Source organism: Natrix helvetica (assembly GCF_964273705.1).
Source record: "Natrix helvetica genome assembly, chromosome: 5".
Lineage (NCBI taxonomy): Eukaryota > Metazoa > Chordata > Lepidosauria > Squamata > Natricidae > Natrix > Natrix helvetica.
In genome coordinates, this window is record NC_138551.1 from 18,396,930 (window position 1) to 18,415,468 (window position 18,539).

The 18,539-nt window shown below is 40.8% G+C and overlaps 1 protein-coding gene across 3 annotated transcripts in view; it reads right to left on the bottom strand.

The window, feature by feature from the left end:
* Nucleotides 1–15,574: 15,574 nt before the first annotated feature.
* The window catches only part of TMEM212 (transmembrane protein 212), a 41,935-nt gene continuing 38,970 nt past the window's right edge, over nucleotides 15,575–18,539 (bottom strand). For all 3 annotated transcript variants that reach the window (XM_081955219.1, XM_081955220.1, XM_081955218.1), the window contains exon 4: nucleotides 15,575–15,918. In XM_081955219.1, the coding sequence (XP_081811345.1) occupies nucleotides 15,898–15,918 (21 nt within the window). In that variant the 3' untranslated portion in view covers nucleotides 15,575–15,897. The remainder of the gene's footprint in view (nucleotides 15,919–18,539) is intronic.

The window sequence follows — 18,539 nt, forward strand, 5'->3', positions numbered from 1 at the left end:
TCTACTTTTTAAAAATCCTTTCATTTCCCCTCATCTGTATAACTCAACTGATTTTTAAACTTCAGCTGTTTTCTGTAATCCTTTCTGCTTACCTACAAATGTTCAAATGTTCACTTTGCTGTCAAACTCAGAATGCATGTAGTTTGTCCTCAGAGCTTTTCAAAAAAATGTTTAAACCAAGGGCCTCATGAATGTTGTCCTTCATTATTCAGAATTACTTATCAGGAAGTCCTTTTTATCCACTGTAGATAAAACATTTTCAGTCAATGTTGTTACTGGGTAATAGATTTATATGTGCACTTTTACCCAATTTTGGGTGTTTTACGTAGGTTTGGGAAGCACTAGTTTAAACTGATCCCAAAATCATATTTATGTGTAGACTTGAATGATACTACAGTATCTTCTAAATCACTAATATTTTGACAGAATAACATAGTTGGAAGAGACCTTGGAGGTCATCTAGTTCAACCCTCTGCTCAAGCAGGAAATCCTAGTATCTACCATTTCAGACAAATGATTGTCCAATCTCTTTTTAAAAAGAGTTGGAGCGCCCATAACTTCTGGAGGCAAGTCGTTTCAGTGATTTTTTTGACTACAAATGTCAATTATCCTGCTTTTTCTCTGCCAGATCTCATTCAGTTTGATTAAGCATTTTTAAAGTTGAAAAAGAGAATTTTGAGGAGTTTCATCAGAGAAAGGTCACATTGTCTCATTTTTTTCAGTTCCAAAGGGCCAAACATAGACATCCAGAATGTTTTATCAGAGACAGAACATGCTTTCTGACCTCGTAATGCAAACTCCAGCCCCCTTCATTCTTCCATGTGGCATCATAACTAGAATAGATGCATGGCAGGGTTTGAATTCTGATATTGCAATTGGTTTCCCTCACACATATGTGCTAGTCATTCCCGACTCTAGGGGGCGGTGCTCATCTCCATTTCAAAGCCGAAGAGCCAATGCTGTCGAAAGACATCTGCGTGGTCATGTGGCTGGCATGACTAAACGCCAAAGGCGCATGGAGCGCTGTTACCTTTCCACCAAAGTGGTCCCCATTTTTCTACTTGCATTTTTTACGTGCTTTCTCACTGCTAGTTTGACAGAAGTTGGAACAAGTAACGGGAGCTCACTCTGTTACGCAGCACTAGGGATTTGAACCGCCAAACTGCCGACCTTTTTGATCAACAAGCTCAGCGTCTTAGTCACTGAGCCACCCTGATATTGCAATTAATTTTGCAGCATTTCAACAGGTCCATGCAGCCAAGAGGTATAGTCTGTATAAATTAGGGTTCAGCTCTTCTGAGAATTTGAATAACATTCTTTACAATTATACTTTCAAAATAAACCCTATCAAGATTCATCCTGCAAAACATGAAAACTGCCTTTAAAAGAAATCTTTGTGCAAAGCCTGAAGAAGGTATGAAGAGGGGGGGAAAGGAAGAAAGATTATTACACAGCATTACTTAAATGCATGAAATTCTTCTCTCCAGTTGCTTTTCACAATACAAATTTTGTAATGCAAATAGATATCAACAACCTGTCATGTTTGCTCTCATTAATGATGAATTTGCAAGCGAACATAACATTGTTCGTTGCAAACCTCCCTTTGACGCATCCCTATCGTTCCTATATAATTCTCTAAAGCTCTAAAAAATCCCCTCATTTTGCATTTGGCTGAATTACCCATTTTTATCCCTTTTCACAGATTTCCAAAACATTGTTTTTTATTTCCCTCAAAATTGCTCTGCATTTATTTGCTAATTTTAACCTTAACAATTGCGTGCTTTCCCCAATTACATTCTCTACTGTTTTCTTTTTCTCTCCATACACACTATATAATTTACATAAAATGCCCTAAACAGTTTGAGGGGTGGATAAGGGCAGAGTTGTACCATTAGTTGACTTCAAAGCAAATTATATATTAATGTAGTTGATTCAGATTAATGTTAATGTAGTTGATTCAGATTTTCAAGCACTGATAGAAGGACAGCCCAACTGGTATATTTTTAACCTTTTGATACTCTCAAACACTTTACAAGGAAGGCTTCATATACTGATTACTTTGATTGATTGATTGAGTGAGTGAGTGAATAAATGAATGCTTAGCGCATCCATTGAGGTTCTCTGGGGAGTGTTAATAAAATTAAGATATAAAAAAGCAAGATAATCGTAGAACAAGAACTATAAAGCAGTCATGTTAAAACCAGGATGAGTCAAACAGCAGGGTGAAAAGCATTGGAGCATGTAACAAAATTCAGAACCAGACCAATTGTAAGGATAAAAAACGATGCAATGATCTGAAAGCATTATCCTTGTTTATGTGTTTTATACCATTTGGCGAAGAAGCGAGTATAAAGCAAAATGTCAAGAGAAACAATGGATGAATAGACCCATGAGCTAAAGAAATGAAGCTGGATAGGGAGTTACCAACCACTTGAGCTGGTTGTCGCTTAGCCAGTACATATTACAATAAACAGCCAGGGACAAACAAAGGATCGAATATTTTCATATTCAAATCCCTTCTGTCATATTTAGTCATGGTTTATTTTCAAAGCCCCAAACAAGACCATGATTCTTGCAAACAAGCTGAGGAATAATGACTGCTTTTTCTCTTCAAATATCACTTGGTTACCCCCATGTTTTTCTGGTTGGCCCTGACTTATAGCACTGGAGGCCGATTAGAGACTTCAGTGAGGGAGAAAAACAAGCAGGAATAAGTCAGAATATCACAAACCACACAAGCTTGTTTACATCTCTTGATAAGGTACAGGCTTGGTTCATGCCTGATGATAAGCTATTCATTAATATGTTGATTAAATAACAGTCAGTGATTGTAACCTTTTGAAATAATATGAGGGGTATCAGTACATGAACTGAAAACTAGGGTTTAATGTTCTGAAAGAAACCATGATCTATCCATTGCCCATTTGGCCCACCACACAAAATCAATAGCAGACAAGTCACTTTATGTGAAATTTAAGCCCTTACTTGTTTAAAAAAGCAAAGCTGAATTTGATTTTTGGTAGCTACCTGAATATACCCATATTGTTTTCTTTACAATAGAAACAGAAGGGGTTTCCCTATGAAATGGATTGAGGCCTCAATAGGTGTTTTGCAAATCACCCTCAGTTGGTGGCAAGGTGTTACAACTGACTATTTCTGCCATCAGGCCGTTAATCACATTTTTGCAGCTATCATAACAATAGCACCAAAATAGAATATAAAGCTATACCTTAGCTTATTGAAGGCTGGTCATATAAATGCCCCCATTTCACTCCCAGTGTCTATCTCAAGAGGTTAAGTTGTGGTTTAACTGGTCTTTCCTTTGATCTGCAAAACAGTTGGCAATAGAAAGCTGACGACTAGAAGCTATTTTTGGTGAAGTGAAGTCACTGTAGCTGCAAGTCTTTTTCCCTTGAATTGGTGCAAGTTTACTCCAAATGCTAGGCAGGGCTTTGATATGTTGAAGAGTGTGCCTTAGCCAATGTCCCCTCCTTCTGTTTCTCTTTCTCCTTCTCTTCTTCTTCTTCCATTCCTCTGATCACTTCTACATGTTACAACGACAGGCACCCACTTGAGCCTTCTTCCCTCAGCTGTCATCTTCTTCAAAGGGATTTTTCTGTTTTGTTTTAGGAAAGTGTTGCCATTAACAGCAGTTTTAAAACCTTTGATGGTTGGAAAGGAATCTTTTCCCCCCCCCCAGCACTAATGACAGCTGTTGCTGCAGCTCACATCTTCCCCTTCTTCTTCCTCCCACCCACAATATACTATTTCTTTTTTTCTTTACTTTTGGTTCATTAAAAAAAACACATATATCAGTGTCTGTACATGCACAGGACCAAGAAATGGAACGGAACATGACCAACTTTTATTTGGTTCATATTCTTTTCTTCTTCTTTTTTTTTACAAAAGTTGCCTGCAGGCAAAAGATGAGAGAACAAATAAATTCTTAGGACTAACAGGAAGTTAGAGGGGTAAACTTGATGTCAAATCAAGACAGGAACTAGATTGTCTATAATAAATCATTAGCAGGTGTCCCAAGGAGAAGAGGAGTTGAATGAGAGTTTTTAATGCGGCAATTTGCTTTGGTTTTGATGCCTAAGATTGGGTTGAACATTTGTGCACAATGTTAACATAGGATAGTGGTGAATGCTGGCATATAGACAAAATGGCCTGAAAGAAAATAATTATTTAGGAAGCATTAAAAGAGAAACAAATGAATGAGATAAGGTATTTTAGAAATAATCATATCTCAGTTGTTTCCAGTAGTGGGATTCAAATAATTTAACAACTGGTTCTCTGCCCTAATGATTCACCAAACTTCTCAGAAAATTAACAACCGGTTCTCCCAAAGTGGTGCAAACTGGCAGAATCCCATTATTGCTTATTTCTTATGACCATTCTGAACTGAGCCTTGAATAATTCTCCTAAGTTCAAATATAAGCATAAACAAGAAACAACAGAAGACAAGAAACAATGGATGGATGGAGATAAAGAATCAAGGAGAGAAGCAATCTAGAACTAAGGAGAAATTTCCTAACGGTGAGAACAATTAACCAGCGGAATGACTTGCCTTCAAAAGTTGTGGGTGCCCCAACATTGAGGACTTTCAAGAAGAGAGTGGACAGCCATTTGTATGAAGTGGTTTAGGGTGTCCTCCTGCTTGAGGAGGTTGGATTAGAAGACCTTCAAGGTCCCTTCCAATTCTGTTATTCGATTTTCTGTGTTCTACTTATCAAGAGAGATGGAGTGGTGAATGGAATGAAAAGATGGAGTGACTCAAATGGTAGTTGACCATAGATTTGAATTATTTTTACAAAAATATAGCCCTCAGGAAAGCTGAACTCATGGATATAACTATTCCAGGAGAAAAAGAATCAAAGGCTGATTTATACAGGTGTTATAGCTCATCAATGTGTTGATGGCAATCAGAATACACAATCAGTCTTCTGATAATACTTTCCCTCAAAAATCCATCCCTACTCTATACCAGAAAGGGGTTTGGTTTCGGTGGCTTCTGCCAGAATGTATGCTGATATTCTGGGAGGACACTAGATTAATACAACTATGGAGGCCGAGGCCTTCATAGAAAAAAACAAAGTGCTCCTAGACAAAACTGATGATACCACACGGGATACACAAGACACGGGAGGTGCCGGAGCCTTGCTGGTGGGGGGAGAAGAGGCAACACTGAGAAAACTTAGATCACAAAAGTGAATTAGAAAAATAATGCAATTGCTAATACAGGGAATTTTTTCTGTTTGATATAAAATAGATTGAAATTACTTGAAGACATAAGGTAAAAATATGCTGTCAAAATATTGCTAAGTAGTAATTACTTAATGTATTAATAAGTGAAAGTTATGAGAATTGGGGGGAGTGCCATTTCCTGCATAACGTAGCTGTCAAAATTTGTAACTTTATCCATTATCCCCTTTCCTGAAACTTTTTGTAAAACTAATAAAAATTTCTGTTTAAAAAAAAAAATCCATCCCTACTTCACTTATAACCCAATCTTGTTGGGCATTTTCTCTCTCTCTATGAAACACTATTTCAAAGCTGAGGCTCTATCTAAACATGTGGGATATTACTGAGAGAGACATACAAAACTGATACTGTAAGCACTGTAAACTAAGCTCAGGCATTGTGAAATTGGCCGGAATGGACCGAGATTTTTTCTGATTGATTGGAGAAGTGTTTTTCAACCATGGTAACTTTAACATGAGTGAATGGATGTCAATTCCTGGAATTCTCCAGCCCAGAAAAACATTGGCCTAGAAAGGGGGATTGCAGGAGACAAAAATCCCATAGTTTCCCTTACCATTGATTATTGATTGCACAAGAACCACAAAAGTGAAAGGAACAGATTAAAGTCTCTTTATCCTTGTGAGTGGAAAGAAGGAATGGAAGAAAGATGAGTGGATGGTACCAAGCAGAAATTAGACACAAAAAGTCTCATGGTATTTGTATTATGTCCTCCTTTAGATGATGGTAATGCATGGTCAATGACCAAATATATCCCAGCCCTATTTTGTGTTCCACCCTGCCTCATCACTTAAAATTTCTTGAGAAAACTACCAAATGTTCATCATTTACCTCTTATTTTTCAACCAGAAATAAATGTGAAGACTTATGCAAGTGTTTTCTCCTTAATATCCTTCCAATTTGACAGAATAGACTGGGAATGTCAACCCCCTCCACTGGCTTTAATGGTCACCAGCCTGCAGTTCTTGAATGTAAGAAAAAAAATAAGAACTTTCTATCCAGAAATGGTTTCTGATCCCATCCAACTCATCCTGGTATCAAAAGGCGCATGCCCTGTGCTCACTTTATAAATAAAGAAAACAGTGGGGGTTACTCTGCATGGTTTTTCCAGTGCCTACCAAACAATAATTGTGTTTTGCAAAAATACCTAAATGCCATGCCTTGCTGCTCCAATACAGATGGTAACAAAGTGAATGGGTTGATTCTTAAAAGTGAGATACTAAAGGCACGGTGGTAATCTATTCTAGGAAGCAAGGGAAAGTGGTGATATTTGAAAAGAGCAGTGACAGCTACAGAAGAAGGAATTCCAATGAATACAAATAGAATGGGGACGTGTATAGAAAACAGAGAAGCAAATCACCGAATGTAAGTAGAAGCACATTGTCAGACTCTTAGGAAGCGGGCAATCTGAGGTGAAGTTTGCAAAAGATGTTAAGATTTGGGATGGGGGTATATTTAGGGGGAGAAAAAGGGGTGTTGATAAGTCCACAAGGATGAGGAAGATTGACAAATGTTAGTAGACAACAACAAAGGCAGAAATATTTAGCTGCCACAGGAAAAGTGGGCTTGGTCTTCTGGTACAGTGACAGTAGATCAAATGGAAAAATGAAGTTAGAAGCCTACAGGAAGTAAAATAGGGGTTGGAAATAATATTCACCCCAATGTCTGTTGATTACAGACATAATGCTAAACTAAGGTGCTAAACTATACATAGTTGAATAAGCCATGGCCTATTCAAGTACTGTTGAGGCCCAGTACTTCAATTACATATGAAACAGCCTTAAAAAGGTCACATTTTCAAGAACTGGTAAAATGTACAATAATGAGCATTAATTATATACTGTTGGATATAATTCTGGGATCACATTTCTTATTCTTCCAAGCTAAGAACTCTAATTGGATACATATTAGAAGAGGTGTATTCCCAGTTTATCTAGAAAATACTTGGTTAAAGAAGGCTGACCTAAATTTTTCTAATTATCCTGGCCTATGTTTGACAATCTTAAAAACATTTTAGAAGGTCACACATTAAGGATACTTATAATATTAAGGTTTGTGCAGAATTTAAGACTAGGTTCCAAAAAGGAGCTTTGGAACATAAAGTAGCATGAAATATTATCTATCAGCAGCTCGTCCAAACCGCTTGGGAACATCTGTAAAACAATCTCTATACAATTCTAGGAAATAGCACAATCCCAGTGTAAAGAGCTGCAGGGAGATAAATTCATGTTCTCATGCACTCCAAAGCATTAATTTGGTTGTTAGTTGTAAAGTCGTATCCGACCCATCGCGACCCCATGAACAATGTTCCTCCAGGCCTTCATGTCCTCTACCATTCTCTGGAGTCCATTTAAGCTATGCCTACTGCTTCAGTGACTCCATCCAGCCATCTCATTCTCTGTTGTCCCCTTCTTCTTTTGCCCTCAATCGTTCCCAGCATGAGGCTCTTCTCCAGTGAGTCCTTCCTGCTCATTAGGTGGCCAAAGTATTTGAGTTTCATCTTCAGGATCTGGCCTTCTAAAGAGCAGTCAGGGTTGATCTCCTCTAAAACTGACCGGTTTGATCGCCTTGCAGCACAAAGGACTCACAGGAATCTTCTCCAGCACCGTAGTTCAAAGGCCTCAATTCTTTGGCACTCAGCCTTTCTTATGGTCTAATTTTCACTGTCATGCATTGCAACTGGGAAAACCATAACCTTGACTACACGCACTTTTGTTGGCAGGTTGATGGTCAGTTCCAGAGCATTACTCTGGAACTGGCCAAAAGCACACCTCACACAGCTATGATTAATATACATTTTCTGTAGCTGTGCACATTTTTGCAGTAACACAAGAGAATTCCCCTGTGTGGTTTTATAGAGGTTGCATCTCCCTGTGAATGTTGCTCAGTAGAAAACCTTATTCAGGTGCATGAAATCTAACCTGCTGGTGTCAACCAGTTCCAAAAGAAATGAGTTAGGTTGAGCAAACAGTAAAAAGAAGAGTCTCTGCCCTTGCAAACATTTTTGGACCTTTGATCTTTGTCTTTGTAGAGCAACAGCCTGTGATCTTGAAAAGGTCAGGCCGTACATTTAAATTGAACTGTACTTGCAACATGGGGTTGATAGGTTAAAAAAAAAAGGAGGAAGATTATTTCGTCCCTACTGACTGATTGGCTGAAGCTTCATCTCACCGTGTTCCTAACAGAGTGTATATTTGAACAGGAATCAAGCATTCTACATTAACAGGATTTACTGGAAATCTTTGAGATTGGGATTAACTCTTCACTTGCTGTAACTGGGCTAAAGAAACAATGGAGGTTTTAGGTGCAGACCGTTTTGGGTGCTATACTCCGTGCAATTGGGTTTGTTAGCTATCGCTACCAAAAAAACCAACTGCTGTATTAGCACAGGAAAGTTAAGTCTCAGTCTTGGGTGTTTTTAATCAGGGCAACCTGGCCTACCCAAATATAGGACGGAGGATACTGCTTCCACTTTCGCCTTTCAGCCCTAATCCAGGAGCCTTTGTATGCAGTCGCTTTTTGTGTTAAATTTACATTTACCCACAAAGAAATAAAGGGAGACTAGTATAGATCTTTGTCTAGTATACTATGCATGGGGTACTATACTACTATATGTCGAAGTGATGTCCCGGTGTGTGGAAGCCGTACGGGTCTGGATGGATGACAACAGACTCAGGCTCAACCCTTCCAAGACGGAGTGGCTGTGGGTTCCGGCCCCCCGGTTCAACCAGATAATTCCATCTCTGGCCATTGGGGGCATTCAACTCGCCCCTGTGGAGCGGGCGCGCAATTTGGGCGTCCTCCTGGATGCCAGGCTGTCCATGGATGAACATGTGACAGCCGTGGCCAGGGGGGCGTTCCACCAGGTTCGCCTGGTGCGCCAATTGCGCCCCCTATTGGACCGAGACGTCACCCATGCGCTGGTGACGTCTCGCCTGGACTACTGTAACACTCTCTACATGGGGCTTCCCTTGAAATGCACTCGGAGACTGCAGTTGGTCCAGAATGCGGCCGCGCGGGTGATTATGGGGAGTACTAAGTACTCCCATGTGACACCTCTCCTGCGCGAGCTGCACTGGCTTCCTGTGGTCTATCGGGTGCGTTTCAAGGTCTTGATCATGATCTTTAAAGCGCTCCATGGCTCAGGACCTAGTTACCTGCGGGATCGTATTCTACCCCATACATCCCTACGACCCATCCGCTCACACAGAGAGGGACTTCTCCAGGTGCCGTCCACCAGACAGTGCCATGGGGCGGCGCCTAGGAGCAGAGCCTTCTCTGTGGCGGGCCCAGCCCTGTGGAATGACCTCCCCCCAGATATTAGGACCACTACTGACCTCCGCTCCTTCCGTGTCAAGCTCAAGACCCACCTTTTCCAAATAGCTGGCCTGGCTCAACCATAACTTCATAACGCTCCTGATGGGTTTTTTAATTCAGTAATTTTATTTAATGGGATTTTAAATTGTGTTTTTAATTGTCTTTCACTTATGAGTCCACCTCCTCCATGCACATGTATATGTCTTTGTTCTTTATGTATGTATGTTTGTCTTTATCTATATTTTATCTGTTTTGATTGTACGCCGCCCCGAGTCCTTCGGGAGAGGGTGCGGCTAATCAAATAAAATTATTATTATTATTATTATTATTATTATTATTATTATTATTATTATTATTATTATTATATACTGGGACATGATCAGTGAAGTAAAGACAAGGATAGAGAAAGCTCAAACAGCATTCTTCAAAATGAAAAAGGTCTTCTACAGTCATGACATAAGCCTAAGACTGAAAATCAGGCTTGTCAGATGTTACAACTTTTCTATCCTGCTCTACGGAGTAAAGAGTCGGTCTCTGACAGAAAATCACTTGAAGAAACTAGAAACATTTGAAATGTGGATTTACAGACAGCTGTTACGTATAAGCTGGGTTGACAAAAACAGAAATGAGGAGGTGCTAAGCTACCTGGGAAAGCCTTGGGGAATCACCAAAGGCATTAAAAAACAAAAGTTAGAATATTTTGGACATGTGATGCGACCCCCAGAAAAATATGGCATTCTTCACTTAATCCTCCAGGGAAAGACTGAAGGCAAACAAGGTCCAGGCAAAAGAAGAACATCATGGCTTCAAAACCTAAGTGCTCAGCAGCACTTTTTCGTGCGACTGTTGGCAAAAATAGGATTGCCAACATCCGATGAGGGATATGGCACAAGAAGAAGAAGTATAGATCTATTTCAAGCTATTTAGCTCTCATCAGTTAGTCATATGTCCTTCTGGGATTTGAACCCGGGCTGCTTACATATTAGGTAGATGTATTAACCTCTAAGCCACAGGCTCTCCTAGCTTTGTCAGCTATACCAGGGGTGAAATTGTTCTTTTTATCAGGGCAACATGGACTACCCAAATATGGGACAGAGCATATGGCTTCCACTTTTGCCTTTTAGCCTCAATCCAGGAGCCTTTCCAGGCAGTCACTTTTGTGACTCTTGGGCTTTCTCTAAGAAGGACATATATGCTTATAAATAAATACATATATACTCTTCATTTTATAAATCATATTTTGGAAAGAAAATAAAAACCTCCAGGGAAAGTATATTGCGGTGGCACCACAGATGATAGCTCTTAATTCCAAGTCATAGAAAAATTAGCTTTTCCAATGAGTTCCTCCTGTCAGTATATGCCCAAAGCCATGTTGGCTGATCATGATTGGGATTGTAGTCCAGTGCCTCCTGGAAATCAGAATGGAGAAGACTGATGAGGACCAACCCAGATTTTGGGTTGCGTGCTATGAAATGTTTATTTAGCCATGGTTTCTCTGAATTTAGCCATGCTTCCACTGGATTCAGGCTATAAATCAAAGATGAACACTACCTCTGAGGAATCATATGCTATAATGAGGAATCATATGCTATAATGCAGACTCATGCTCTTTCACAAATTTGCAGATACCTGCAAAGAAAGGGATAGGCCTGATTTTTTGGCCTATTTTTCTTTTGGGAGGAGTGTCATGCCACACCATATAACTTTATATACTGTGGTTGCCCTCTAGCCCCATCTAGTGGTCGTAGAGACAAATATGCCCAAGTATATTGTTTTGAAGCTGACCCAACCCATTTTGCCCATCAGCCCACACTCTCAAACCAAGTGCACGTTGGGAAACCAGACTCCCCTTGGAGAAGGAGCCACATGGTCATCCAAAGACAAACCCACATCCCACACACAGAGCATCGCTGGTGAGATTTAAATTGATTGTATTTATTAATTGTTATGTTCAGCAGTAACTTAATACTGTCTACCTTGTATTTGGTTCTCATTGTATGTATCCCTATTTTCCCCAGTTTCACCATATCCTGTTCTTTCAACAAAGCATTCAGATCTGCACACACGGTCTCTTTTATTGGAGGATAGAGGGGTTAAGTTGCATGTTGAGCTGCACACAGACTAATGTGCAATGGGGACAGAACAAAGAGAGGTTTTGGGTTGGTTGTTTCTCAAAGTTCTCTAGTGACAATTCCCATCCTAATCACACCAGAAGGACACTGAGAAAGAAACTGATGCCTTCCTCATCCTTAAAAATCCCTATTTACTCTCAAATATACAACATCATGGCATCCAAACTTAGCAATTTCATTGGTCAATTTTGACACTCGGATCTTGGTGTCTATAGTCTTGGTTGCCCAAACCTTCCAAAAAACACTGTTAAAAATTGTGGGTTCATTTTAAGCTTGGTGGTTTTCTTGCAGATGTTTCATTACCAAACTAGATAACATCATCAGTGTTAAAAGCAAAAGTTTGTGTGTCTGCTAAGTCATATCTAAAGAAATCACATTATATATTAATGAGTTTGTCAAATCGGGCCATACATATTCTCCAGATATATAAGGCACGCACAAATGTAACATATATTTTGGGCCCGGTTTTTGGATTCTAGATTCATTATTACTCAAAAGAACTACCTCAAGCCACGGATCAAACACACAATACACAACCGCTTTAAAATCTTCATGGGGCTAGGTTATTATTTAGAATATGGCAACAGAGGAAAATATTAAATCTATTAAGAATAAACTTTTGAACTGTGTTTCATGAAATTTAAAATTAAAATTAGATTTTGTTGTGATCCTGACTGATTATTTAACCAAGCTCTGCCTGACTTCTTTGGTATTTAGATCTTAGAAGAACTTTGAAATGCCAGGTGCATCACTTCATCCAACACAGTAGTTGAATGTCATTGATTTATAACTTTCATTCGCGTATTTTTCTGCAAATTTAGTTTGCATTGCTAGAACTGTTGATACCTGCATGGAAAGCTAAAGAGAATTGCAGGAGACTACTTCCTGTGGAAGTGCGGCAGCATCCACAAAGGTGCTAGTACGATTTGTAAAGTAAGCTCATTTCATTATCCAGAGTCCTATTGTGGCCCGCTAGTGGAGCTGGTGGCAGACTCAGAGAGTGAGGAGGCTGGGGAGGAACATGGCCAGTCCTGGAGTCTGGGGAAGGCTCTGATGAGTGCTTTGCGTCAGAGGCAGAGATGGGGCCAGGGTCATCCGACAGTTATCAGCTGCCTTCGGAGTCGGGATATCAGTAGGGCAGAAGAAAAGCTGGAGCCTGTTCCGGATGTGTGCATGCGCAGAGCTGCCAGAAGAAGGGAACAAGAGCTGACTCGGGAGTAAAGGTCACAGGTGAGCAGGAATGGCCCCTCCTATAGGGATTAAAGAGCAGCGAAAGGAGAGGGGAGTTTGCAGGAGACGATTAGTTCAATTCATTAGGGTGAAGATCTGTTCCAGACTTCTTGCCAAGTAATTGCTGCTACAGCGTGGCATTTGGAAGATATCGGCCTGGCAACACTTCAAGCCTGATAAAGGTCTGTAGTTGTGAAATCTCATGGAAGACTGTTTGCCGGGACTTTGCTGGAGAGGAATTCCCTTTAACATAAATAAAAGAGGTTTTATCGGGACGGGGAGTCTGCTTCATGCTCTAGGGAAGCCTAGGTCACAACAAGTCCTGAATCCTGTGCACATGTGAAGCTTTTCAGATCTTTCCTGTTTCTGGTTCACTTCTCCTTGCATACATAAGTCCATCAAACAGAGGCTCTTCAGAGGTGCAATCCAGGAATAGCTGTGGTTGAAGAAAAAGTCAACATACTAAGTCCAACTCTACTCAGAAACACTCTTTGTGCAGGGAAGTCCCTAAATCCTACTCCATACATATAAAGCAGAGCACAAATTGCCTTCTGGAATTCTTCACCAAATTCATCAGCAGACAAATTGAATAGGCAATTATTCTGACTTTTTTTCCAGGAAAAAGAGACTTTCTCAAAGACAGGGCTTCCCTTAGTGATGGCAATCAAGTCACCATTGAAAAGTCTAAAATGAATTCTCTCATTATATCATTTCTTGGGATTTAATAGAAGTATGGAAGACTGCTGTGAAATAATACAGTGAAAGATAGGTCATTGATATGTAAATCAGAGAGAAATAATTGTTCCGCTCCATTCTTCATTAGACTACATTCAGAACAATGTGTCCAGTTCTGGGCACACAGGCTTAATAAAGATATTGACATAGCAAAGCATAGCGGGAGAAGCAGAGGTGGTATTCAGTAGGTTCTGACCAGTTCTGGAGAACCGCTAGCAGAAATTTTGAGTAGTTCGGAGAACCGGTAAATACCACCTCTGACTGGGCCTGTCCCCATCTATTCTCTGCCTCCTGAGTCCCAGCTGATCAGGAGGAATTGGGAATTTTATAGTATCCTGCCCCTGGAGTGAGGTAGGAATGGAGATTTTACAGTATCCCACCATGCCACACCCACCAAGCCATGCCCACAGAACCAGTAGTAAAAAAAATGTGAATCCCACCAGAGGGTTGGAGGCATCAGATGAGTTTATTCTGGAGAACAAAAGTTTGCAGAAACTTGAATTGTCTTCAGAAGAATATAAGCAATACTTTACCAGTCCAGATCAATTGCCCAAGTAGTCCTGCAGTCTGTTCTCAGAACGGCCAACAACTGCACAGGTAAGTTCACTATTTCTCAGCAAATGGCCTTCAGAGGCAGTTACAAGTGGGTGTAAAGGTGTGGGTGTCAGAGTTTGATGTAACAGACCCAATTCAATCAAAACTCTGAAGTCTGGGGTTCCCTCAAAGCATGAGTTTATTAGGCATGTCAGATGGTGAAACCCCGACTTTGAAAGACCTGAGGTTTTCCCCACCCAAATCAAAACCCAAAATTCTTTCCCCCACTGCCCATACCTGTCACATGAGCCAATCAGGTCACCATCCCAACTCCAGTTGGTGTCAGTCCACACCTCCCCAACATCTGGTGGGAACGTCCTTGGTTCACAGGAGAAAGAATTTTATTTTGGCTACAAATCCCCATCTACCTCTGTGCCCCCCTCCTTTTCCCACAGCTCCAACCGGCCTCACTGTGGCAGCCCTGAAGATGCTCCTATATGGCTTCAGGGCTGACAGGTGGGCTCTATGGAGAATAGAGAGGCATTACGGCATGCAGGATCCTCCTATCACCCAGGGACTCTTTGGGAGAAAAAGTGGCAGGAGCAACTTGCAGGAACCACTTACTGTGTGGACCTCCCACAGACTTTCTCATTGACTTTGCTTATGGGAAGCTGGCATGGAAAATTTCCCAAGTGGTGACCAAGGTGACTGTGGGACACTGCAATGTTGCAATTGTGAGGTGGTTGCCAGACACCAAATCACAATCATGTGAAATGCTGCAACTGATGTAACTTTGAAACAAGTCGTAATCCCCATGCCACTCTAACTTTTGAATGCTCCATGAACAAGTGGAAGTAATCTTATCTGAATGACCGCCATGTAAAAGATGGATAGAATTATTCATTATCTATAGACATAAAAATGGCTGTGTTTAGGTTCCAGCATAACTCTGGAACCCCTCGAGCAATTTCAACCAAACTTGGTACACAGATGACTTACTCTCTGGAAACAAATACTGTGGGGGGTAAGACACCCCTAACGCCCTTCGGGATGTGTGTTCTATTAAAATACAGCCTGTTGTGGCTTCTACCGTACTGCTTTAAAATGGCTTCTATTGTACAACGCAGTGGAGTTGTCATGGTAATGGCTTCACAGTACTCCGCAAGGGAGCTTCCTCTGGTAAGGAGGAAAATCCAACATTAGAAATTCCATTTGGTCCGGAATTATTTTTGAGGTCCGATGTATGGATTAGGATAAATAAACACCCAGGCAACGCGGGGTTATCAGCTACTTATTCATAAGAACAGGACAGGAAACAATGATTTATTTACAAGGAAGTACATTTCAGTTGGGCATCGGGAAAAACGCCTGAACGATAAGAACTGTTTAACCCTGGGACAGGCCTGCCTCAGGAGATCTTCCTTTGCTAGATGTTCTAAAGAGAATCTGAATTTTGAAAGCAAATAGACAAAAAGAAACGAATGTTTCTGTGTGAGAAGCGAATTGTTCACAATGGTTTCCAATGCTATTTGGATTTTTAAGCATCTATATTCCTATACGATAATGCATTTAAATTAAAATCTTCATTATGTCATTTAACTGGAGGCTTATGGGAAACTGTTGCTGTTGTGATGATGACACTCAAGCTCCTCCGTGAAGCTCAATCCAGATGTATGGAGGTCCCAGATCACCATGAATTCCTTTCTCCCTACAAAGAAAAGGCTACCATGAAATATTTGTTCAGTCACACAATTAAGTACAGACTAGACTAGAATCTACAACATATTTAGATAGGCAGATTTCTGCAGGGTATGTTTTTTTAAAAAAAGAAAAATCAAGACAATGGCAATCAAAACTCCACCACCTTGATTTTTTTTGACTGTATGCTGTGGACACTCCTGCTGGGATAATTACTTTGAATTAAATATATAGTTCTATCAGCCCAAGCACTCTTTTTGTGCCTGTCCTGACCTAGGCTTCGCCAAAAAGCACAAAGCAGATTCCTAGTCCTGACAAAGCCCCTTTTATTAAACGAATGTGAATTCCTCCCCTTCACATTCAGCCAAGGCTTGGTAAACAGTCATTCAAAGGTGAATTTATGACCACAGCCTTATCTAGCTTGGAAAGCTACTATCTAAATATTTTCCAAATGCAGGGCTGTGCAAGGAAAGACTGGGCAGAGAGTCTCTGAGATTCACGGATAGATCTTCACACTCCTGAAATGAATGAGCAAATTGTTTCCTGCAAAAGCCCTTTCTCTCCCCTTTTATTTCCTATGGGAGGGGCCATTCACTCCCCACCTGTGGCTTTACTCCCAAGTCGACCCTGATTTCTTAGCTGTTCTTTTCTTCTGGAAGCTCTGCACAGGTACATACTGGGAACAGGCTCCAGCTGTTCCTCTACCTCACTGCTGTCTAGCTCCAAAGACAGCTGAGAACTGCCAGACTGCCTTGGCCCCATCTCTGCCTCCAACATAGAGCCCTCGTCCGAGCCTTCCCCAGACTCCAGGACTGGCCCATGTTCCTCCCCAACCACCTCACTGTGTGACTCTGCTGCCAGCTGTGCTGGCCACTGGCGGGCCACAACAGTGCCTGCCTGGGTGTTTGTGCTGCCAATGCAAAATCCAATCCCTATGCAAGGAGCAATTTGGGAACAAAAGGTTATTAGCCTCACTCAGAGACAGCTCTGTCCGAAGACGTCTCTGTGGTCATGTGGCCGGCATGACTAAACACCAAAGACGCACGGAACATTTTTACATGCTTTCGAACTGCAAGGTTGGTAGAAGGTGGAACAAGAAATGGGAGCTCACTCCATTACACGGTGCTAGGGATTCAAACTGCCAAATTGCCTACCTTTCTGATTGACAAGCTCAGCGTCTTAGTCACTGAGCCACCACATCCCTCAAACCATTTGCATTCTATTGCAAAAACTATCCAAATGAATTCATGAAGCCATCAGAAGGTCAGCTTGACCTCAAGGAGATAGTTTTTTTATTTTAAAAAAAGACCCAGTTATTTGTACTTACCACATTTACTAATCTAAAGGCCCTGGGAGAGAATCTTATTAAATCGTTATCATTATACCCTGATAACAACTCTGAGACGTGGAAACTTTCCAAATCACACACTGAGATAGATATATCCCCTTTTTTCTGTCTCTCTACTTTCCTTGCTAATGAATCTATCCATGATTTTACTAAATGATATTTTTATAGCATAGTAAACCATTCTCTTTTCATGGACCCATTTATCCTTCAAAGTGAGACTGATGTTTGTTTTAACAAGTGTTCTTCTTTTATTTTAAAGAAACTTGCTGTCTCTGTTCACAGCTGTTCTTCTCCCTTCCCCACTTCCAATAATTAAATGAAAACAAGCTTGAACATCACAATTAGTGGAGGAAATAGTGGAGCTTTGAAGAAGAAGAAAAAGAAAAGGTGATCTATGTTAGCTGACTGAGAACCTCTGGGCCAATCATTCCCAATCTAGTAAGTTCTAGGTGAGTGGACTTCTACCCCTAGTATTCTCAATGTCTCTGCTGATTGTGGAATTCTGGGAGTTGAAGTTCGGTCTCCTTGAAATTGTCAAAGTTGGGAGACATTGTCCTGAATCTTTCATTTCCCATTCAGATTGTGCCAAGGAAAACACTGATCTTGACCAATGGCTGTTTCACATTTGCATTGTCAAATCAAAGAAACAGAATTGGAAGGAACCATGGAGACCTTCAAGCCCAACTCCTGTTCTGAGCAGACATCCAGAATCAAATTTTAGAAGAAAAACTACAGAGGTGGTATTCAGACAGTTTGGACTGGTTCAGGCTAACCGGCAGCAGAAATTTTCAGAGAAACAGCAAGTAACACCTCTGGCTGGCCCCACCCTTCCGCCCCTGTCATTCCCTGCCCTATATTCCCTTCTTTTTTTAGCTCAGCTGATTCACACAGCAAAGCGGATTGCCGCACCTCAGGTGAGCTAAAACACAACTCAGCTTACCAGCTTTGACACCGAGGGCAGTCTTTGAATGCTGTGTGAGCACAGCACGCAAAGAACGCTCTCATAGAACCCGTAGGAAAAGATTTTGAATCCCACCACTGAGAAGAACTGCATTAGTCAAAAATCAGGCATCTGATAGCATCAAACCAATTTTATTAAAAGGAAACTGTTTTTCTGTCAGAGTTTTGGCAGCGTGGCTATTATTAGAAGATAAACCCCAGAGCAAAACACAGCACACAGCACACAGAACTTTTATACAATTAATAGTGGTTTATATACAAATATATACAGACATATATGTGGAGATAAATCCCTTACCACTCAGCTACAAACACAAGGAGAG